The sequence below is a fragment of the Mesoplodon densirostris genome, chromosome 13 (assembly GCF_025265405.1).
Source record: "Mesoplodon densirostris isolate mMesDen1 chromosome 13, mMesDen1 primary haplotype, whole genome shotgun sequence".
Taxonomy (NCBI): domain Eukaryota; kingdom Metazoa; phylum Chordata; class Mammalia; order Artiodactyla; family Ziphiidae; genus Mesoplodon; species Mesoplodon densirostris.
In genome coordinates, this window is record NC_082673.1 from 13,223,565 (window position 1) to 13,248,207 (window position 24,643).

Consider the following 24,643-nt stretch of genomic DNA (forward strand, 5'->3'; position numbering starts at 1 on the left):
AGTGTGCTGGGCACAAAGTCAAGTGTAGAACAACTGTTAAATCCCTTCTCTCTCCTTTTCTGGTGGGTAGAGGGATTTGACGCCATTCCTTAACAGCTACCCCTTGCCGTGACTTTGTCACTTTCTTTCTCTTCAGAGGGTAGGGTGAGTATAAGGGCCTTAATTTATCTTGTTAACTACCCTATCTCTGGCACTAGCAAAGGCAATGTGTTATTAATATACTGCCTTTCAACTGCAAATCCACCCTCTTTGTCCTGCTTTGTGAGGCTCGAGCTGTACCCTGTAAACATTTCTCCTTTGATAGCTGGTCAGCGTTAGGCTTTGTCAAGAGAGGGCTGTAGAGAGTAAGATACAGCAGAGGAAGGGGCTTCGTCTGGTTCCCATGCTTTCTTCCCTCCTATGACATGGCTTTTTGGTGGCATATCTGAGTCCCCGCTGCACTTATTCTCTGGGAATTTTTCTGCCACCACAGCAAACAGCTACCTCTAGACTAGCTCTGGCCTGCAGGCGCCCTGGTTAATTTCTCCACCACTCAGTGGGCTACTGACTCCAAGGAGACCTGAATCTCAGCCTAGGGATGGGGAGTGGTGAAAAAGGCTCTATCAAGTTCTTAGTCCCTTCCTGTGTATTCTTTCTCATCCTGGGGGTAGCAGTTGCTCCCTGCACTTGTGTTTTCTCTCACATGCCTTTTAGTAGTCAGTCACCATTTACTAGTTCATACTACTTTATATAAAAACTTTCCTGTTCACATTACTGGTGTGGTTTCTGACTGGACCTTAACTGATCTTGCTGACTAAACGAATGGGCTGTCTACACTAAGCCAGGCTCCCGATATGGTGGCCAGGGTTTTAGGGCAAGGAGGAGCGGGACTACTGAATGAGAGAAGAATACACCCTGCCTTTCCCTGTTTATACTTCCGTCTACTCACGCCTTGCCTGCGAGCCCGGGGCTTGTTCCCTCATCTCATCACCACCAGGTTCAGCCTAGTCTATCAACATGGAGGTGTCTTTTGCCTGGGATCCCAACATTCTCTCTCTCAAGGAGTGAACAAACAAGACTTGCGGTGTAACCTCTTAAAGATCACCGGTCCCTGCACTGGGTCAATACCTTTTCCCTTCGAGATTCTGATCATGCTCTCTGTACCTTCTCCTGTCTTCTTTCTCAAGAGTAGGAGGCTGATTCTTAGCCCAGATCACAGTCCACTTTCAAAATGTGACTAAAATGTGAGAGAATAGAAGAACACTCATGATCAGATAGCCTCAAAGCAAATGCAATTATCAGGAAAAGATCTAAGAGATGTATTTGTGGGCCAGTGGGAATTTTAATCACTCCACAGTTATACAGCTATTAAAACAAAACGGTAGAAGACAGGAAGTGTCTTTAATCAAGTCAAGTCTTTGTGGTGGTGGCTGGTGAATATGCAAAAGCTGTTCTGAATTTTGCTTTTAGGGCATAGAGAACGGCCACATAGGCATCCCTAATAACTGTTTTTAGGTTATAAGAAAGGAATGGATTTGTTAATCAAGGATGTCAAACGCTTAAAGAGATACAGACATTTTTGATTTTAGAAAACAACAAATTGATTCCTAAACACCTGAGCTCTGATTTTCAGATTGAAATATTTCTTTCTTTTTTTTTTTTTTTTTTTTGTCTGGTATGCGGGCCTCTTACTGTTGTGGCCTCTCCCGTTGTGGAGCACAGGCTCCGGACACGCAGGCTCAGTGGCCATGGCTCACGGGCCTAGCCGCTCCGCGGCATGTGGGATCTTCCCGGACCAGGGCACGAACCCGTGTCCCCTGCATCAGCAGGCGGACTCTCAACCACTGCGCCACCAGGGAAGCGCCAGATTGAAATATTTCTGGCAATTAGCATTACTGTATTCATTGAGTTAGTCAATGCCCAAAGGCAAAATCCTAAAGTTACGTGAGGCTCTAAGCAGAAAATGGCAGAACTTAGAGATGATTCTCTCAAGAAACTTACATCAAGCTTTTCCAGAAATCACACTTCCTGCGTCAAACTTCCTTTGTAATTGAAGAGACAGATAATTTCCTATACCTTAAACCTTTGCCTACTCCTTGATACTCCCTTAACCCATCATTCTACAGTAATTCTCATTTCTACCTCTATTTTCATTTTTTGGATCCTGTTTAAAATGTATTCAGACATACATATGTTCTTGATTAGAATCCAAGTTCGAGTGGCTTGTATTATAATTATAGGCAAGTAGATGAATGAATGAATTACACCTGCTCATTCCTTCAAGGTTTGTTGAGTACCTACTACGGCCAGGCACCAGGGAGAGTCAGACACTGGTCCCACCTGAAGAAGAATGGTAAGGAGTCTTTGCCCTTGGAAGGTTCTCAATCTGCTGAGGGAGACACAGCATGTCAACAAATAGCTGCTGTGTAGAGAAGCATATGTTCCAGCTATAGGTTAACCCAAATGGGGGGTAATCAACTCTTTCTCAATTTCCCTGCATTACAGATTAGGGAGTGGAGGCACAGAGAAGATAGGTAATTTGCTGACACTCATACGACATGAAAGAGTCTGGATATGATCCTAGGAAGTATACCTCCAGGGGTTATACTCTCAATGATCACCATGCTAACTGCTTTTCACATTTGACCTGTCCAAGACTCACATGGCTAAATATTTAATATATGTGTTTGGATGGTGATAGTCAATCCTTTTAAGTCCCTGGTACTTATTTACATGCTGGTGCCCATTTCTCTAAAACAGTTGTCATCCTTCTCACCAAGGACCTCTAAAACAAAGTAAGGCAGGGAAAATCACTCCACATGTATGTAGCTAGAGAAAAAAAAATATGGTAGGAAACAGGAAACTTTTAAAAATCAAGCAAACTCTGTGACTGTGGCTGATGAACAGGCTGCTCTAAGTTCATGGGTCCAAGAAATGGCACCAAAGTATAGACTGTACACTGGATAGGAAACCTCTCAGTCACCAAGAAGCCTCATCTCTGTCCTTGAAAAAGAACTTCATCTATTCCCATATCCTCGATCACATGTTCACATCCTTTAAAAGTGGAAATAGTGAGATTCGCATTGGACAAAGTGAAAATCATGCCCTCCAGTTCTTGCTAGTTTTCCAGGTGAAATCACAAGAATAACTACAAGGGTGATTTACAAAGAACAGGAAAAGAAGTGAAAGCTGATGGGTGGGTCAGGAGGGAATCATGGTCTTCTCTACGTCTTGTCTGGGCTGTGTTCCTAGGAGTGAGCGCCTGACTGTGCACATAAAGCTCTTTTAGCACCAGTTGAAGACTCGCTCTTTTCTCTCCCATCAATGCCTCCCCAGTCACTGTATGAAATTCAGGGATCCACTAAATTGCAGATCTGTAAGAAACTCGTTCCCCTGGGGATGGGTTGGGGGAGGAAAGATGCTGTAAGTACGAAGTGCCAAGGATGCCAGGATATACTGTCTGTAGACTTCAGTGAAGGTCAAAGAATTCAAGGGCAATCCATGCTTTAGCCGAGTCTTCAAAGGTGAGTGGTGTTTACAAGCAGGGCAAAGAAGAGAAGAGCATTCCAGACAAGAGGCACAGCTTGAGAAAAGGCCCTTCAGAGAGACACTATAATCAGGTCAGTACAGCGAGGGTGAAGAACACTGAGGTAGAGGCAGTGATGGATGCTGAGAAAGGTCTGAGAGACAGGCAGCGTGTGGTTTTCAAGGGCTCCATGGGTCATGCCAAAGAGTTTGAAGTCTATACCCCTGGCCAGTGGTCGACTTCCCTTTCTACCTATGGATTCACCTAGAGAGTGTTTAAAAAGATTACTAATAATCAAGCCTTACCCAAGCAACTGAGTCAGAATCTCTGGCAGGGGGACCAGATATCAGCTTCTGAGATGATTCAATGTGTAGTCTGGGCTGGAGATACTGCTGTTGACAATGGGTGGGGGGGGATACTTAAAAGGTTTTAAGTAGAGATGGGACGTGGTCAGTTTTTCATTTCAGAAAGATCACCTTGACTACAGTATGGAAAATAGGTAGGAGTCATACATGAGGTGATGGAAAGGCAGTTTGGGAGATGAGTGCAAATCAGGATAAAGGCAATCGGGGTCAGAACTAAGGCAATGGCAGTGAGAATACAGACAAGGTAGGTAGCTGCCATCTTTCACCTCGGATTTATTGACAGACTGGAAAGGATATGTGGGTGGGGTGGGTTATAAAAATGACCACAAATTTTTCTCATGTCTGCATTCACACCTTGCAATCATTTCATCAAGAACTGGAGTCTGTTTTCCCAGTCCTTGAATCTGGGCTGGCCCTCTGACTTCCTTTGTCTGGTGGAATGTGGTAGAAGTATATCTGAGTTTCTTCAATAAGTGGTGCTGGGAAAACTGGACAGCTACATGTAAAAGAATGAAATTAGAACACTCCCTAACACCATACACAAAAATAAACTCAGGATGGATTAAAGACCTAAATGTAAGGCCGGACACTATCAAACTCTTAGAGGAAAACACAGGAAGAACACTCTTGGACATAAATCACAGCAAGATCTTTTTTGACCCACCTCCTAGAGAAATGGAAATAAAAACAAAAATAAGCAAATGGGACCTAATGAAACTTAAAAACTTTTGCACAGCAAAGGAAACCATAAACAAGATGAAAAGGCAACCCTCAGAATGGGAGAAAATATTTGCAAATGAAGCAACTGACAAAGGATTAATCTCCAAAATATACAAACAGCTCATGCAGCTCAATATCAAAAAACCAAACAACCCAATCAAAAAATGGGTGGAAGACCTAAATAGACATTTCTCCCAAGAAGACATGCAGATGGCCAAGAGGCACATGAAAAGATGCTCATCATCACTAATTATTAGAGAAATGCTAATCAAAACTACAATGAGGTATCACCTTACACCAGTTAGAATGGGCATCATCAGACAATCTACAAACAGTAAATGCTGGAGAGGGTGTGGAGAAAAGGGAACCCCCTTTCACTGTTGGTGGGAATGTAAATTGATACAGCCACTATGGAGAACAGTATAGAGGTTCCTTAAAAAACTAAAAATAGAATTACCATATGACCCAGCAATCCCACTACTGGGCATATACTCAGAGAAAACCATAATTCAAAAAGACACATACACCTCAATGTTCATTGCAGCACTATCTACAATAGCCAGGTCATGGAAGCAACCTAAGTGTTCATCGACAAATGAATGAATAAAGATGTGGTACACATATACAGTGGAATATTAGCCATAAAAAGGAACCAAATTGGGTCATTTGTAGAGATGTGGATGGACTTAGAGACTGTCACACAGAGTGAAGTCAGAAAAAGAAAAACAAATATCGTATATTAACACATATCTGTGGAATCAAAAAAAATGTCACAGAAGAACCGGTTTGCAAGGCAGAAATAGACACACAGACGCAGAGAACAAATGTATGGACACCCAGGGGGGAAAGGGGGGGGTGGGATGAAGTGGAAGACTGAGATTAACAAACATACACTAATATGTATAAAATAGATAACTAATGAGAACCTGCTGTATAGCACAGGGAACTCTTTCACTTCGCTGTACAGTAGAAACTAACACAACATTGTAAAACAACTATACCCCAATTTAAAAAAATTATATGAAACAAACAAGAAGTATATCTGAGTTTCAAGCTTGGGTTCAAGGAGCTTTGTAAGTTTCCTCTTGGATCCCTGTGACCCCCAGGCTAGCCAGCTAGACCATAAGAGACACATGGTCCAGCTGTCCTGTCATCCCAGCACACAGCCAACCACTAGACGTGAGAGTGATGGCAGATGCATGAATGAGCTCAGTTGAGATCACCTTCTATGGGAGACTGGTTGGACCTGACCTCTCAAACTGTCCAGTTTCAAGCACTTTAGGAATAGCAATTACTATCATCCAGTAAGAGCAACTATTAGGTTGACCAAAACTTCGTCTGGGTTTCTCCGTAACACCTTACGGAGAACCTTGAACAAAAGTTTTGGCCAACCCAATACTTTTAAAGTTTAAAAACTCTTCTCAGAGCAGGTTGTTTAAACATCAAAACTGAGACATCTTGCAAACAGAAAGGAAACATTTAAGTTGACCAACTTAAAATACAGTGGACCTAGAGTCTGTCATACAGAGTGAAGTAAGTCAGAAAGAGAAAAACAAATACATTAACGCATATATGTGGAATCTTAAAAAAAAAAAAAAGGTACCGATGAACCTAGTTACAGGGCAGGAATAAAGAGGTAGACATAGAGAATGGACTTGAGGACTTGGGGTGGGAGAGAGAAGCTGGGGGGAAGTGAGAGTAGCATGGACATATATACACTACTGAATGTAAAATAGTTAGCTAGTGGGAATCAGCAGCATAGCACACGGAGGTCAGCTCAGTGATTTGCGATGACCTAGAGGGGTGGGATAGGGAGGATGGGAGGGAGACGCAAGAGGGAGGGGATATGGGAACATGTGTATGCATATGGCTGATTCGCTTTGTTGAGCAACAGAAGGTAACACAGTATTGTGAAGCAATTATACTCCAATAAATATCTATTAAAAAATATGGTGGTATTTGTCCAAGGTCATGTTGTCAACCTATTTGAGTAAATTAAATAAAGGATCTGGGGTAGTCATAATAAGAGTACTGTAGGGTTTTTTTTTTTTACTTTTGAAAAAATGTTTCCAATGTATTCCTATCTTTCCCGCAGATTGTGTTGTTTCTCTTAATATGTTTTTGTTATTGAGTTTACTCAATATAGCCACACAGAGGGAGAAAACTGCATACCACGTCTGAAATTTTTATTCCTGAAATTTAATCCATTACTGCATTTGGACATCTGTCTGGATTATAAGGAGCTTTCTTACTTTCAAAAATCATGCCAGAGAAAGCAAAAGTAATGTTGCTTCATTACTTTACAAAGCCTTTAACAAAAAAAAAAGGTAAATGCTATTTCCTGCCGCAAACATTTTGACAGATCAAAGTTTTGGTCTCTTCTTCACTTTTATCTTTCAATATCATTCATAATGGTTCTGTGTATCATCAGCTAGCTCACTGAGTCACTGGCTGCTTGAGGCCACTTTATTAGATTTTTATTGCTAAGTTACCACAAATTTAGCGGCTCAATTCTTACTTTACCATTTCTGTAGGTCAAAAGTGGCTTGATTTTCTGCTTAGGGTATCACAGGGCTGAAACTAAGGTGTCAGCTTAGGCTTCAGTCTCATCTGGGGCTCAGGATCCTCTTACATTCTCAATGGTTGCTGGTAAAATTTCACTGTAGCTGTAGGACTGAGGTCTCTGTTTTCTTCTAGTCAACTGGGGGCAACTGTCAATAACTAGAGTCCTCCTGCAGTTTCTTGTTACATGGCAGCTCTCAGCTTGGATGTTTGATTTCCTTCAGGCCAGCAGGTGTCCATCTTTCTATTTCTTCTTTTGCAGTCATGTGGGTAAAACACTCTATTTTTAAAGTGCTCACCTGATTAGGTCAGGCCCACCTGGATAATCTCCCTATTTTAAGATCAACTGATTTGGTACCTTACTTACATTTGCAAAATCCTGTTAAAGCAGTACCTAGATTAGTGTTTGATGGAACAGCTGGGAGAAGGTGTGTATATACCAGGGCTAAGAATTTTGAAGGCCATCTTAGAATTCTGCCTTTCTCAGCCATGCTTAAGAGATCCTCTAATGGCACAATTGGTTTCTAATGAAACTTGGAACAAATAACTCGCATAGCAAGAATTCTATCATCCATCTTCCTTCTCACAAGTTTCCCAGTCCATTCCACCATCCAGTTGGATGTTCGAGCTTGTAAGCGCCTAGGGACCACAGGTGTTCTGGAGCTCTGATAGGTCCAGCTGCATGACTTGGGTGGGTACCAAGGAGGATTAGAGAAAAGCGCATTCAACTATAGCATGATACTGAGGAGAGAGGTCACACCTGGGAAAGACAGCAGCCAAATTCACAGCCAAGCAAAGGAGAAAGGATGAAGGCTTCCTCATAAGAAGTGCAGTTTTTTCCCATGGAAATTTATGAGTCTAGATATGTCACTCAAAGATATCAAGAAAACTAATATTTTTGAGGCTATGTTTTAGTTTGAAAAAACAATAAACTTTTGGATACAGGACAGTTTTTTATCCTACAGATCTCTGATGAGAAAACTGGAAACAAACATCATTAATTTTTCTTTCAACAAGGCTGTGTCAGTTCTCTTAAGAGAAACTTTGTGATTTTACATAAAGCCATTTCTATTCCTTCAGAGCACAAAGAATCTGTGAAGAAATCTAGTCCAATCTGGTGTTTGGACTTTAATTTTACTCACCTGCAAACTATCCCCTTTCCATCATAACTTTATTTAAATCATGGTTATGTTCTTAATTAGCAGTTTAATTGGTTGGTGCTTTCTCAATCCAGTTCTCTGGAGGCATGGTTTTCTGTTTAACTTTGTTTTAATTCTTCAGCAAAACCATAAAATTTAATTAGGAAAGTAACCAGCTTTGTAACAGCACTTCTCTGTCTAATTAGCTATGCTCTGACCATACTGTCTCAGATTCCATTCAACAATGCACATACACTTTGCATTTGTTCAGGTTTCAGATAAGACACTGTGAATTTAGCCTAAGCATATATTTCAACTGCTTTTCACTTTTCCATAAATGCTTGGTTACAGTCAGTGAAATCAGAAAAAGTAACTTAAAGCATTCATATATGCTATTAAACCAAGAGCCATCAAAGGCCAACATGTAGGAATGCTATCTTACCGTGCATATTCGTTTCTATTGCTGCAGAACAAATTACCACAAACTCAGCTTAAAATAATACCCATTTATCATCTTACAGTTCTGTAGGTCAGAAGTCCAGACACAGCTGGCTGGATTTTTTCTTCAAGATCTCACTGAGCAAAAATCAAGATAAAAGCTGGGCTGGGATTTCATCTGGACCTCAGGGTTGTCTTCCAAGCTCATATGGTTGTGGCAGAATTCAGTTCCTTATGGTTGTAGGACTGACATCTCCATTTCCTTGCTGCCTGTCAGCTGCAGAGGCTCTCACATCCTAGCAGCCACTATCCTTATCACATGGCTCCCATGGGCAGTTCACAACATAGCAGCTTGACTATGTGCTGGGGGGAGCACTTCTCTGACTTCTTCCTCTGCCAACAGCTGGAGAAAACACTCTGCTTTTAAGGGGCTCACCTGATTAGGTTAGGCCCACCCCACGTAATCTCCCTCTTGCTGCATAATACTTTACATATCAAGAGAATGACTATTCTATCACATTAACAGGCCCCAGCCCACACTCAGAGGAGAGATTATGCAGGGTGTACACCATGGGGCAGAAATGCTGGGGCCACCTTAGAATTCTGTCTGCCACACTGTGCTGTAGGGAAAGAAGGCAACTCAAGGCCTCCCAGCAAACCCTCCTCTCTTCCCCTTGGAGGCGGTGCACAGGGTGTGCAAAGGAGATGTTAACAATGGCCCCAATTCTGTCCCATCAGCTCCACAGGGCATCAGATGACAGACACTCATATTCTTTCTTCTCTGCAGGCTTTTTTCTCTGCCTGGCCAGACCTGCTGCTTTCTGTAGTGCAAGAGGGTCACGTGATGAAATCATATGAATTTAAAACGACCTCAAGTTAACATGATGCTTATTGATAGAAATTGAGTTAAGCTCAGTGCCTCCAACTTCAGCCTAATAAAACAATTTCTTTAGCGAAAGAAATGAAACGTGCAGAAAAGAGTTATTAGAGCAGGCCCGAATCTGCTAGACTTAGAACGGCCTGCCTGCAAGACGGCGTGGGAACTTAGAGTGTGGGAGGGCCCCTACCAGCCTAACCAAGAAGAGCAGTTCACGGTGCCTAAAGTGTTTGTGCAAACAGTACAGCTCACGCTGAACCCCTGCTCTCCTGCAGGAGCCTGGAATTGTGGTGTGTGTGAGGCAAGGGGGCTACGTGATCAGGCTCAATAAAGTCCCCAGGCGCTACGTCTATGGCGAGCTTCACACGTGTCATCCCAACTTGTTACCGAAGGAACTAAGAACATCCTGTGTGACTCTCCTGGAAGACGATTCTTGGAAACCTGTGCCTGGGTTCTCCTGGACTTCACGCCATGTGCCTTTTCTTTTTGCTCATTTTGCTTTGCATCCTTTTATGTAATAAATCATAGGTCTGATTAGGACTATAGGCTGAGCTGTGAGCCTCCTCCTGCAATCACTGAACCCGGGGGTGGTCTTGGTGACCCCTGACTCAAGGAATAAAGTAAGTAAGAGCATGATAATGATCACATTCTGAGACCAGGCTCCAATGCCCTGGAAACTTGGCCTTAATCCTCTCCATTGTGAAGACGATCAGCGTACACAGACTAGAGGCAAGAGGTAGCCTCACCTGGGTTCCAGAGGGTTTGGCGCTGCTTAGATATGTGTCCCAATTCTGCACTATGACCTGGGGCAAGTTCCTTAACCTCTGTCTGTCTCTCCCAGTTTCTCTATCTGTAAGATAGCAGTAATGATAGTACCCAATTCATAGGGTCCTTAAAATGAGGCAATTCACAGAAAGCACTTAGCACTGTGACTGGCATGTAGTGACTGCAAGGGGCTGGATGTAATTGTGACGTGGACTCACCAGAACATGTCAACACTGGAATGTTAACTCCCCACCCCCCCCTTACTCTGTTCCCCTCTTTCCTCACCAGTCCCTCCCCTCTTCTCTCGGTTATCTTCTAAGCTCCTTTGCATACAAACTGTTTCCTCCCCTAGTTTATTCCCTTCCCTTAAGGACCAAATGAAAACAATATGCAGCATCATTTTTAAGAACAAAAAAGGCACAATGTAAACGTGCTGTCATTAAGGTCCACTGTCCTGTCTGTGCTCAACATCTTTCGGTTCCAGCTACAATGACTGATGAGTTTATAAGTAATCCCCACAGTTCTCACTGATGTAATCTTATTGCTTTTGATAATGGTAAGTGATCACTGCATACAGAATGATGCAATTTCATTTTTATAACTCTGTAAGGCTTACCATGTAAATATATTCACAAACTGGGAGAAAAGTCCTTTGACAAGTCATGTTTTCCAATATTTGGTTCAGAATATTTGTTCCTTGGAATACTGCACTCTAAGATGTAAAGGGGCTATTGTTTTTTTCCAGTGATATTTCTACAACACAATGGAGACAGAAACTTCTGCTTGAAACTTGCTTTGTTTTTGTGTAACTTTTGAGTCCCTGGTGGGTTATTCAGAGAGTGTTCAGGTATCGCTGCTGAAAAGGCTATAATGGGGTTGATGATCATATGTGACCAGAGGAAGGTCAATGTCAGTGCCCAGAAGCAGGGATTTTTTTGAGGGGGAGAGGAGGTTTAGGAAATGCCTGGTGAGCACAGTCTCTCTGGTACTGGGTAAAATCACAACAGTTTGGAATAAGCTCCTGCATCCTCACTCTGAGCCCTTCCCATGGGACCCCCGAGCTTAAACAGGACACTGCATGTGTAGGGGCTGCAGATGAGGAAGAAGAAAGGAAATCAATAAAAGTTCAAAACCTCATTTGCAAATAAATTCAATACCTGAAGGGAAGATGTCAAAGAGAAACATCAGAGCAAAAATAAAAGACCCAAAGTCTGATAATTATAAATATCTCCAGAAGCCACCGATTCTGTCATCCCTCCTCCGTCATCCCCCTAACACCGTCTCCAGGTAGGACTGTATGGCAGTCCCAGGACACTTGCTTGTCTATCCCACACTGAAGGTTAATGAGGCCTCCCTGGCAAGTCTCCTTTGCTGTCCATTAAAATGAAGCTAAACCACCACATACTTTATGGGATGCTTCTGTTCTTGGTAGGCATGGAAAAGAGCCCATCACAACACTTCTCATCATAAGCTTTTAGCTTTTAGCTGAAGTTAACACTCAGTTATATTGTAGTAATGGGGAGACGAGTAACCCTCTAACTCTAAAAACCATAGAATTCATCAAAGACTGAATAATCAAAGCCCTTCAACCTTTGCCAACAAAATTCTCTTATCGGACGCACTGAAACATAGCAAAATTAATTAACTTGAATTTCTAGCTTTCTTTTCCTCAACTCACATCTGCTTGAAGCTTTAATTAGAAGGAAAGTGTCTAGATGATCAGCAGGGAGATTTCAAGGAGAAGTGAAGCTTTGGAAAATTACAAACTAAATCCATTTGTTAAAAAAAATTTACTGAGCTCCTAGGATATTCAAGACACTCACTGAGAACAGAGCAATGAACAAAAATAGACAAGCTCTCTCATGAAGCTTACATTCTACTAAGGGACATGGAAAATAAATGAACTAATAAACAGATAATTGGTCAGATATATAATATTTTGAGTAACCTTAACTATCCTTTAAAGGCACTTTCAAGCTATCTCTTATCATTTTCTTCCCTTGACTAATGAAGTCCAATTATTCAACTCTAGTCAGCAAAACACTGTAAACACATTATGAGCATAACGATAAGTGAGTGGACACTCGCTTACCTTCAGTTGCTGGTATATTTTCTTCAGTGCATATGCTTCCTCTTCTGTACCGGGAATAAGTCTTATCACCTTATCACTATAAGAAAAGGAAAACAATGGTGATATTTACCTTTCAAACATAAAGATATAACCATCTCTATCTTCTTACCTTTTAAAAAAACTGCCTCGGGCTTCCCTGGTGGCGCAGTGGTTGAGAGTCCGCCTGCCGATGCAGGGGACATGGGTTCGTGCCCCGGTCTGGGAAGATCCCACATGCCGCAGAGCAGCTGGGCCCGTGAGCCATGGCCGCTGAGCCTGCGCTTCCAGAACCTGTGCTCTGCAACGGGGGAGGCCACAACAGTGAGAGGCCCGCGTACCACAAAAAAATAAATAAATAAATAAATAAATAATAAAAAAATAAAAAAACTGCCTCTGCATTTAAGAAAAACAGCAAAACTTTGGCTGGCCAGCAGGAATTTTATCCTGTCCTTGCTACTCTCTGATTGTATTGGTCTTTTTTTCTCTGTCTGAACACTATTCATTTTTTCATCAGCTTTTGAAGATTACAAACTGACACTCAAGCAGAGAAAGGCCAAAAACACAGGAACAGTGGCAACAGGACAAGAATGCTCATGGTATCTCAAAGCAGATACCAAGAACGAAAACTCCTGATGACAGGGGAAAACAAACAAACAAACTACTTTTTATTTTATTTTTAAAATTAATTAATTAATTAATTTTTGGCTGTGTTGGGTCTTCATGGCCGCACACGGGATTTCTCCAGTTGCGGTGAGCAGGGTCTGCTCTTCATGGTGGTGTGCGGGCTTCTCTTGTTGCGAAGCATGGGCTCTAGGAGCATGGGCTTCAGTAGTTGTGGCACGTGGGCTCAGTAGCTGTGGCTCGCGGGCTCTAGAGCACAGGCTCAGTAGTTGTGGCGCACGGGCTTAGTTGCTCCGCGGCATGTGGGATCTTCCCAGACTAGGGCTCGAACCCGTGTCCCCTGCATTGGCAGGCAGATTCTTAACCACTGTGCCACCACGGAAGCCCCAAAACTACTTTTTAAATTTAACTTAATGCTGAAAAATAATGTGACTTTTGATGAGAGAACCTGTGAAATCCATACACAGCAGAACATTTCTGGTTTGGATTCTTCCCATTGATTGAGAATAGTAAAGATAAGCCCATCTCTACGGGGCTTTTTATTTCTCAAGTACAGAGTTTCCCAACTGGTATATGGAGGGCCCCCAATTATTTGCGGGTGTGCCATGAGATACTGATGGCTGTAAAATTTATTTTTTTATTCTTATTTTTTTTAATTTATTTTTTATTGAAGTATAGTTGATTTACAATGTGTTGGTTTCTGGTGTACAGCAAAGTGATTCATTTATACATATAAATGTGTTCTTTTTCATGTTCTATTATGGTTTATGCAATATTTATAAAGTGATAAAAATTTAAAATCAATTTTTACAGCCATTAAAATTTTACCACAGTTGAATATTTGAACACTCTTTATAGATTCTGAATTGCCTAAGAAGACTGGAGGTGTCAGGCTTTCCATCAGAGAGTTCTCTGTGGTGGTGACTGCTCCCCCAGGTGTGCCAGACAGGTATTACTATTTTCTAATTATGTCATGAGGCTCTGGTATATAATAATCACAACTATATATGTATAACTGAAGCACTGTGCTGTACACCTGAAGCTAACACATTGTAAATCACCTGTACTTCCATAAAAAAGCAATTCATTTATCATAGGAAAAAAATAATCACAACTGTTCCATGTGTTTTGCATGGAATATATACTTATTAAATATTTATTAGCAGATTGTATAAAGGAGATCATTGAGAGTAATTGGCTTCTAGAGGAAATGTAAGGAAAAACTAAGTACAAGGGGAATGCATATTTTTCATCATCCTCTATGGCATTGTACAATGACTGCAGATAAAGAAGAATGTTATTAACACCACATATATATATAAAGCACAAAAAAAAAAACCTCTAGCAGTTCAGTCACAACTTCTCTCTCCAGCCTCAAAGTTGTATCAGAATAAGAATAGAATTTGCATGCTTTTCCAGTGGTTTTACTACTTAGATGAATAGCAGTCTCAAAGGCTAGGTAAGATTAATATGGAGGACATCAGAGCCCAAGGGAGACTTCCAGATTTGTTGGACAGTCATTCTTTAGGGCTGTGTGTCCATTTCCAATCACTTTAGCTGTATTCTTTCAAATGATCCTGTTACACCTTCTTAGGCCTATGAATTAAAAGAGCCCTGGCTTGCTGATGATAATTTAGTATGTTTTAGGTACTCCTACTCAATATGGCTTTGTAGCTTTGATTTCCTCAAAAATCACACAAAGCAACCTCTCACTATCCATGTCATAAAGCCCACTTTTCTGGAAAGAATTAAAAAGTAGAAGGAAAGGAAAAAAATCAAGTCACTGGAAAACAACTCCAAAAATGACCTTCAGAATTTAAATGTAATTACACCTTTTCTTTTTTTCATTTCTGTTTACACATTTCTCTGGCCTTTGTTTTTCCTGGATTCATCATATCCTGGCCTCTCCCACCTGAACCAATATAATTCTTGGCAAAGAGAAACAACTCCTATGGATGATATGGTTGTTTTTGAGGGATGGATCACTTGACAGCTTGCTGAAAAACACCTCCATCTGGGGCCCTGTCAGCTCCTCAAGAGTGCAAAGAAAGCAATCTGTAGTTGTTTTACAGCCATGGGCAGATTCTTTTTTTTTTTAAGATGATAGATAGGGCCTCCCTGGTGGCGCAGTGGTTGAGAGTCCGCCTGCCGATGCAGGGGATGCGGGTTCGTGCCCCAGTCTGGAAGGATCCCATATGCCGCAGAGCGGCTGGGCCCGTGAGCCATGGCCGCTGGGCCTGCGCGTCCGGAGCCTGTGCTCCGCAACGGGAGAGGCCACAACAGTGAGAGGCCCGCATACCGCAAAAAGGAAAAAAAAAAAAAAAAAAAAAAAAAGATGATAGATAATGCAACCTGACAATTGGTTCCTCCTCTGTCAGTGTAAGATAAAAGGGGACCACCCCTGGGATTATTTAACCCTGAAAGTGATTGTTCAAACCCAGCTTTGTCATTTGTATCACAAAAAGTTCACTTCATCTCAGTTTGTAGAAATTTTCAGGTGTGACTTGAGAAACGTTACCATTTGATTACTTATCAAAGAGCAGAGAATAAGGAAAGCTATTTAGGAAAGTCCATGAAATGCCATACTTTTTTGTAAGCCTATAAATTATATCGGTAGACTAGCCAGTAACCAAAACCCAAGAGCCCTTTATTCAGCATGTAAAACCAAATGCCTTCCAAATGCCCCATTTGTTTTACCAAACAGAAAGCTTACTCTCCCTAGATCCGATAGCTAGTCTTTTTCGAAGTGCCGAACAATAATTCAGGACCACAAACAGGAAATTTTCAGGTAGTGAAGTAGCTACTGGAACTTAGATAAACTAGCTGTGCCCAACTATCATAGAAGGCGAACTGAGGCTTCCTTTATAATTTATCAGTTTTTTCAACCACTACGTGACAACATCATTTTAAGACCCCTTGGTTACCCTTTGGGATTAAGATGGGGTAAATCAGGTATTTCTGACTCAGCCTATATAAAGTTGTCAGAGAAAGACTGCAGATGTTTTTAAGTACAGTTTAAGGATGTAGTACAGAGGCGGCAGGATATCCTAGATAACTAATGTCCCAGTAATTATTAATATGTATTCACTCATGATACACTTATATTTTGTCCCCTTGTCTTACAGGACAAATGAGGTTATGTTGCTATAATGCTAGCATCAAGTCTGGTTGTAAATTTGACGACTAAACCTTCTGTACAGTAGCAACCACATTAAAAAAATTTAATCAATTGAAAAACTATTATTAAATGTCTAATGAGAATGTATACTCCTAGAGAAGAGAATTCAGCAAGAGAATACCATCTCAAACTTGTTACCATCTGTCCGGGTCTCAGAGTCCTTGTTACAGGAGCGAGGGGTGAACTCCCAGCTGCCTTTTCATTTTATTTTTAAATTTAATTATACATATATTTTTAACTTTTCTAAGTATAATGGACTTATTAGTTTCAGGTGTACAACATAGTGATTCAATATTTTTATAGATTACACATCAAAGTTACTATAAAATATTGACTATTTTCCCTGTGCTGTACAATACATCCCTGTGACTTATTTTCTAACTAGCAGTTCGTTCCTCTTAACCCCCTTCACCTATTTCTCCCCTCCCCCTACTTCTCTCCCCTCTGGTAACCACTAGTTTGTTCTCTGAATCTATGAGTCTTTTTCTGTTTTGTTATATATATATATATATTTTAGATTCCACATATAAGTGAAAACATACAGTATTTGTCTTCCTCTGACTTAGTCACTAAGCATAACACCTAAGACTGTGTCACTGGAGTTTGATGCCTGCTGTAGTCATTGCTATGCCTTGACCACACCTACGGAAGAACATCTATGGACAACCTGAGAATCCTCCTCCTCAGCCTCCTTTTGAAAGACATAAATGTGAAGCTCCAGATTTTTCCTCTAGCTCCTGGCATGACCTTTCACAATTCTATTATCAAATTCTACATTTCTTTGTAAGTTACAGAGCTAGTTTATGAATCCATGTTTATAAAAATTAAAATATTACACAGGATGTAAAATAATAAAGTTCCTCTCCCAGTTCTCTTCCAACCCAAACCTCCCATCTGTCCCTAGTAGCCATTAACAGTTTCCTGAGATTCGCGCCAGACTCTTTGCATTTACACATGCACGCGTGCGCGCACATACACGGTGATTTGTTTTATAACACTATAATACTAACTTGCTTTTATTTTTCACTTAATTCATTTTAAATTCTATTTTCCACTTAATTTGGTTTTAAAATGCTCCTTTTAAATAAACAACTGGATTCCATATGATAATATTTTATTTCAGAGTTTTATACCTATATTCGTTAAGGGAGACTTTCTAAAATCCAACTTTAAAGCATCATGTTCTTTTTGAATCACTTTTGTCTGGTTTTGGAATCAACATTATGCTTACTTCATGGGATTAATTAGGGATTTTTTTTTTACCATTGTAATATGCTCTGACAATTTGAATGACACAGAAGTTATGCTTCTGATTGTTTTGTAGAATATACTCATAAAATCTTTGAAGGTGGGACCTCCTCTTCCTTTTTTTTGTTTTTGTTTCTTTCTGGTGGTTAGGGGTTTTAATTTTAAATTCTTTTGTGGATAATGGTGTGTTTGGTTCTCTTCTGGGCTTTTGGTAATTTACATTTCCCGGAAAAGCATCCACTTATTTTTATAAAATATATTAAACTATTAAAAAGTCTTACAATTTAAGACATCTATCTTTCTTTATCTGTAGCTTTGTCCCCTTTTTATGTCCTAATGGTATTTGTGGGATTTTTTTAAATTCCTCAATCAGATTTTGCAAACTTTATTTTATTGGTCTTTTAAGGAATCATTTTGTTTTTATTGATCAATTATGTTTATTATATATAAAGATATATGTATTTTGATGTATATATAGTTATATATGTTATATATTAATGTATAACATGTATTTTGATGATACATAGTTATGTATAAGCTCATAACTACTACATCTTCTGAATGGAATGAAACTTTTATTCGAACAAAATATCCTTAGAAAAATCATTCTTTGGCTCATTTAAGTTGCCTTTACCTTGAATTCCATTTTCCCTAATATGAATGCCACTCATGCTTTCTTTTTGTTTAGCTGGCACAGTTTTGCCCATCTCTTTCTTATGCTTTTTCCCCAGATGTGTCTCTTGCAAACGTCATAATGCTAGATTAAATTTTTAAAATCCATAAAGAACTTTGACTTTTAGCTGGAGAATTGTACTTGTTCACATTAATTATCATACCTAATATGTGTGGTTTTAATCTTACAATTTTTTGTTTTGTTATAAGTTCTTGTTGCCTTTTCCTTCCTTTTCTGCCTTTCTTAGAGTTAACCAATTTTCTTTGCCAATTTTTTTCATATCTATTGGTTTGTGAGCTACGCATCTTATTTATATTTCTTCAGTGTTTTTATAAATTAAAAAAAACCTTAAAAGAAATAGAGGCACAGATGTAGAGAACAAACGTATGGACACCAAGGGGAGAAAGCAGCACGGGGGAGGGGTGGTGGTGGTGGGATGAACTGGAAGATTGGGATCGACACATATACGCTAATATGTATAAAACAGATAACTAATAAGAACCTGCTGTATAAAATAAAATAAAATTCAAAAAAAACACCTTAACAAATACCTCTTCTTTCATGTCTAGAATTAATGTCTTAGTACTTTCCTCCCTTGAAAAAGATTTAAAAATATTTTTTCCTCCATCCCTCTCCCTCCCACATTTTTCCTCCTCCTTCATTCCATGTTTGTGAAAATCATCTGGCATTGTTGTTGCACGTGTCTAAGTGTGGATCTCTCCTCAAAACTCATATCTTGAAGTCCTAACCCCCAGTATGTCAGAATGTGAGTCTATTCTGAGATAGGGTCTTTGAAGAGGTAATTAAGTTAAAATGAGGTCATTAGGGTGGGGCCTCATCCAATACGATTGGTGTCCTTTTCAGAGAGGAAATTTGGGCACAGACACTCACAGGGGGAGGAGCATGTAAAGACACAGGAGAAGAAGGCCTCAGAAGAAACCACACCCACAGAACCCCTGATCTCAGACTTCCTGTTCTAGGACTGTGAGGAAATGAGTTGCTGTGGCTGAAGTGACCCAGTCTGTGAACTTTGTCACCAAAGCCGCAGCAGACTAATATTAATACATACTCTGAAGATGGCAGCTTAACCATTATGTCCTCATGGAACTATTCTTTGATATCCAGAAAATTTCAGTCACCTTGTTCTTTCCTGTATTCTCCCAATACCTTATACATTTCCTATTACACTCACCATAATTATTTAATGTCTACATCTCTCCACTAAACTCTAAACTCCATATAAGCAGGAATTCAATACATTGTAATCTATTTGTGGGAATCCTGCGTTGTGTGAGTATCTCTACAGAGTGGTTTGGAGCTGGTCTTGAGGGGTCCAGGGCCAGTTTTTTTGTCTTACTCGAAATTCCTCTATCATGCAGAGGGTGAAGGAGCTCACACCCACGCATGGTAAAGGCCCGGGGTATCTGCTTTTCAGAGGTGCCTCCTATCTCCCACATCCCTAGGAAAGTAAAATCTCCCTCAGTTTCTTCCAGCTGAGTGGGAAGTTTTTCTCCACAGTTCAAGAAAAGTGCTTTCAGAAAAGCAACCTTTACGCAAACTTGCTTCTAGCTCCCCACTCCTGCCCACTGTGGGCACTGGAACCCCAGCATCAGCTTGGGGACTTTGCAAAGTCCTGGCTCCCAGACCTCAATGCATCAGCTTTTTCTTTTCACTGTAGCTTCCCCCCTCCCCAAATGTTTGGCACCTGGAAGTTTCCTCTTCTTTCTCCCTCCAAAGCTCAGTTATCCACTCAAACCAATGACAGGGTGGCAACATCACACACTCTGGAGGCAAGTTGCCAGCACAATCTGTGTGGTCTTAGGCAAGGTGTTTCACCTCTCTGTGCCTCAGTCCCTCTCTCTACAGATTGGGGAGACTCGTACCTAATTCATGGACTATTAAATGAGCGAGGGTTTAATGAGTATTCAAGTCAAAGGCTTAGAGTAATACCTGACACAGAGTCCGAGATATTATAGATGTTTGATATTATTATTACATTTTGGCATTTTCAGCATTTTTTCGCTTTATCCAATATTTACACTTTGAGGGTTCCTGATGGCATCCACTCAAATCCTTCATGTTCTCTCCTGTTCTAATCTGTTGAGTGGAAGAATGAATAAGATTCTCAAGAGGAAACTACTTGTAGCAGACCTCCTGAGCAGCCTCAGAATGTGTGACCTGTCTGTAGTCTGTCCTCTGCTTGGTGTCATGTAACTGCTTCCCTTGGGACCACACCTACTTTGAGACCCAACTTAAAGACAGTCCATGGACAGTAAGGTGGAATGACAAGTAAGTCCTGCCCAGTTGGGCTCACTCTATGGCCGGTGACTGACAGTCGATGCAGTCAGATCCCATCTTGGGGAGTTTGCGCTTGAGACATAAAAGAAAAGGACCAGTTAGTTTGCAGGATCTGGGGCAGGGGCACCAGATCCAGGGAACAGCCAAGTGGCCACACTGGCAAAGTCCTCAAGCAGGGAGTACAGGCACTTGACACACAGCCCTCCATGAATGATCGTTTGGTTCCAGGGACATGGGTTGGAAACAGTCCCCCCTTTTCCTTGTGCTTCCTTATGATAAACTTCTATCGTCTGACGTATCTGGAACGTGTTTTTTTTGAACCCAGCAAATGCACCAGTATTAAGAACACATAAACTTCAGATACTTCAGTTTTTCATTCCTGTCTCCAAGTCACTGTCCTGTCTCCAAGTCACTGGATTTATCTTCTCTGAACCAGTTCCTTGTTCATTTAGGGAAGAAAAAGAATAAGGTTGGATTCCAATCAGGGTTCCACCACTTGACCAAATTGTGTAAACATTTAGAGCCAATGATGCCTAATCCTTAATTGGGGAAACACTAGAATTTTGTTGCATAAGGTTTTTGTGAGAATTATTTCATTTGGCCAAACTTACTAAGGTTTCATCATGTGCCAGACACAGTGGTGGATGCTAGGGATAGAGCAGTTCCTGCCATGATGGGCTTACACTCACCGTCCCTGTGAGATACTGTCTGGGAAACGCCTAACTTAACATAGCCTCACAGTGCATTAGCTACTGTTATTACCTCTACAGGAAAATATTTTTCTCATCCTTTAGAGCTTAACAAGCTGAAAGCAGATGCTTTGCTAAGTGTGTTTCACTGTAAATATCAGAAACAAACCATGATTTAGTTGTGGATCTATTTAACTTTCTTTGGTCGTTGTTGGTGCTTTTATTTCTTGACATTTTCACAGGTATTTGATTCTAATTGTTGATCAGTTTCTTAATTTGGGACTATTTCCTTTCTTCTCAGGCAGCTCTTTGGCATCTCAGAAATGCACATATTAGGTAATCTCATTTTCTACAACAGCGATTTATATAAAACAAAAAGGGAAAATAATTTCAGAGATAGTCTTGTAGAGATGTTCTCTCTATTGGTACAGGCTACACATGTTCCATTTTTCAATAAAGACACAATTTACCTGGATGTAGAAAAGGATTTCTAATGTTGCCCTTCACAAGGTACCAGAGTAGATGACTGTAGTGGATGCTTTTGACCGCCCCCCTTAAATCCATTGTCCTTTCCTTAAACCCTAACAGGACTGGTTTGCTCAGATACATACCCCAACCCCGTTTCAGGAATGAGTCTTGATCAGCCAATCAGAGGATGGATATCCCCTGGACACTTTTGGTAGTCTGGAGATGGACAGGTGCTATAAATGGACCCAATCAGGTTTAAGGGAAGGACTGATATTCCAAGGTTGAGGGAAAAAGAAGATTCACTCTCTTACTGAACGTAAGCAATGTGTAACCCTGCTTGGCACTGGCAGCCTGTAATTAAGAAGGGAGTGGGGCTTCCCTGGTGGCGCAGTGGTTGAGAGTCTGCCTGCCATGGGTTCGTGCCCCGGTCCGGGAAGATCCCACATGCCGCGGAGCGGCTGGGCCCGTGAGCCATGGCCGCTGAGCCTGTGCGTCCAGAGCCTGTGCTCCGCAACGGGAGAGGCCACAACAGTGAGAGGCCCGCATACCACCAAGAAAAAAAAAAAAAAAAAAAGAAGGGAGTGAACTTTGGGGTGAAGCAGATTCTGTGGACTGTTGGGAGAAGAGACAGAAAGAACCTGGGTCTTCAGTGATCTTGTAGAATCAACCAAACTTCAAGCTTGTCCTATCTCTGGACTTCCTGTTATACAGTGTAAAACTTTTCTTTATTGTGTAGGCCAGTTTGAGTCAGTTGTCTCCTACTGGTAACCAAAAGCATGTTGCACAATAACAGTAATTTTACTTATTTTGGCTATTTTTAGGAATGAGATAAGGAAAACCCATAGAATAATTAAATTTACTGTTATTTAATAGTAAGCAAAGTCTTCGCAGGTGGGAAAACACGTATTGACATTCCTTCTTTCTTCCCTAAATACCATTCTCTAAAACATCCCTTTAATTTTGGTGGCAGCTTAAAAAACCGTGGGTGCTTTCAGAGGAGAAGATTTATGGAACTCAATAGCTAAGAGTCATCTCGTATTTGCAAGAAAAATAGGACGGTTTAAAATATTTGCTGATTTTTCTGAAAACTTGTATCTTGTGGAAGAATTAATAATAGGATGTTCACTTATTAAACAAAAAAATCTCAGGCCCGAGCACAAAGAAAACCATTAAGTAATCCTATCTAGAAAAATTAATGTACGCACATAGATTCTATATTATAAAGGTCTCAGAGCTGTACTTTCTTTGTTGAAAGATTGTGTTTTGATGCACATAAAAAGTTTCATTAAAAAGCAATAAATAAGAGACAACTTGGCAGAGAATAGAGAGCTAAATGGAGTTTCCCTTCTTTGGTCATGGTTTATAGTTGCAATATAAAATACTCAGAACATGAAGAAGCTTCGTATGGCAGTTTGCCTAGGACATGAAGATTTAGACTTCACTCTCGGATTAACATTAAGCATAAGCAGAAGTGATGACTTTCTTCTTCTTCTTCTTCTTTTTTTTTTTTTTTTTGGTTGTTGTTGTTGCTACAGTTATTTTAACAGGAGAGAAAAAGAAAAATATAGTCTGCAAAAGCCTTACTGTGGTACTTCACTTTCTAACAGAAATTTTCTCAAGAAGTTGAATGCCTACCATGGTGTCTCATCTGTAGTGAATGATCAAGAAATATCTGAACTGAAATGAAATTGGCTTTTTGTAAACTGCTATGTTTTAAATTTCTGAAATTGGCTTCCATTGTAAGGCTTGAAAATTTCCTATTCTCTCATTAGCACAGGTCAGAGAGGAAAAAGATATAAAATGTAACCCTGCCAGTAAGTTAATTTCTTACAGTAAGATATTATCTTCATTATGTCTCAAGGACTTTCTATACATCATTGTCAAATCAGTATTTGACAAGTCCTTCTTGTGATATTTAAGAATAGGACTCAATCTGAGGAAACTGTTACCGCAATGGAGAACAAATCGTTCATTCAACACATATCTATGTAGCAATTATTCCATGCAAGTCCCTGGTGGGGAAGAAAAAGGAAGTGAGTATAGAGCATATATAATCTAGTATAAAGATGTATAATCTAGATGGGTATATAAGACATAAGTAATGCCTTATATTATTATCGTGATATAAGGTAGCATGTGATCAATGTTTTATAAATTACACAGAAAATGAGATCAAGCAGGACCCTGTGGGGCCTTCCCAGGGACAGAACCCCATGTCCTCCACCTCTTGTTTGTAGAAAAGCTTTAGCCTCCTAGGCCATCCCCTAGTTCTGAAGAGCAAATTTAATCAGCGAAGTAAAAACTACAGAAACGAAAGGGAACAGTCAAGCAAGATGAAGTAACAGTAGTTTAGCTATAAAACAAAGTCAAGGACCTATAGTTCCTCATCAAGAGCTACAGATAATATCCTGAGCCACATCATTGAGTTGTTTTGCTGACACCAAAACCCCTACCAGGTAGAAGAAGTTAACTGCATGCTGACCACAAGCATGTGGACCCCAGACTTGTTGGAACCAGAAGGTTAATGATGTCGACTCCCGAAATACCACCCCATTACCTCACCACCAACCAGTCAGATGAATGTCCATGAGCTGATCAGGCACCCTACACCCCTCACCCCTAATGTTGCCTTAATAACCCTTCCCTGAAAGCCGGTCAGGGAGTTGTATTTAGCTGGAACTATCAGAGAAGACGATATGGAAGGACTTGAATACTTGAAATGAAGATCTGTGTCCCAGTTGACTGAGAGTCATTGGTATATAATAGCTTAGTGGTTTTGAAATTTGAGTGTGCATGAGATTCACGTGGGAATCTGCCAGAATAACTTGTTGGGCTAAATATCTTGAAATCTCCTTTCAGTAAAAAACTTCAGCAATACTGAAATTTGTGTGTGTGTGTAGTGTATCTTTTAATATGCATGGGTAGGCTGGCAGTAAAGTAGGGGAAAGCCTAACAGGTTGAAAATGCTGAGATAACATTGAAGCAGT

The 24,643-nt window shown here is 40.5% G+C and overlaps 1 protein-coding gene across 1 annotated transcript in view; it reads right to left on the minus strand.

The window, feature by feature from the left end:
• CPA6 (carboxypeptidase A6) overlaps positions 1–24,643 on the minus strand; it is a 266,531-nt gene that overhangs the window by 146,984 nt on the left and 94,904 nt on the right. Inside the window, exon 2 of the mRNA XM_060116340.1 lies at positions 12,464–12,539. Coding sequence (XP_059972323.1) covers positions 12,464–12,539 — 76 coding nt within the window. The remainder of the gene's footprint in view (positions 1–12,463; positions 12,540–24,643) is intronic.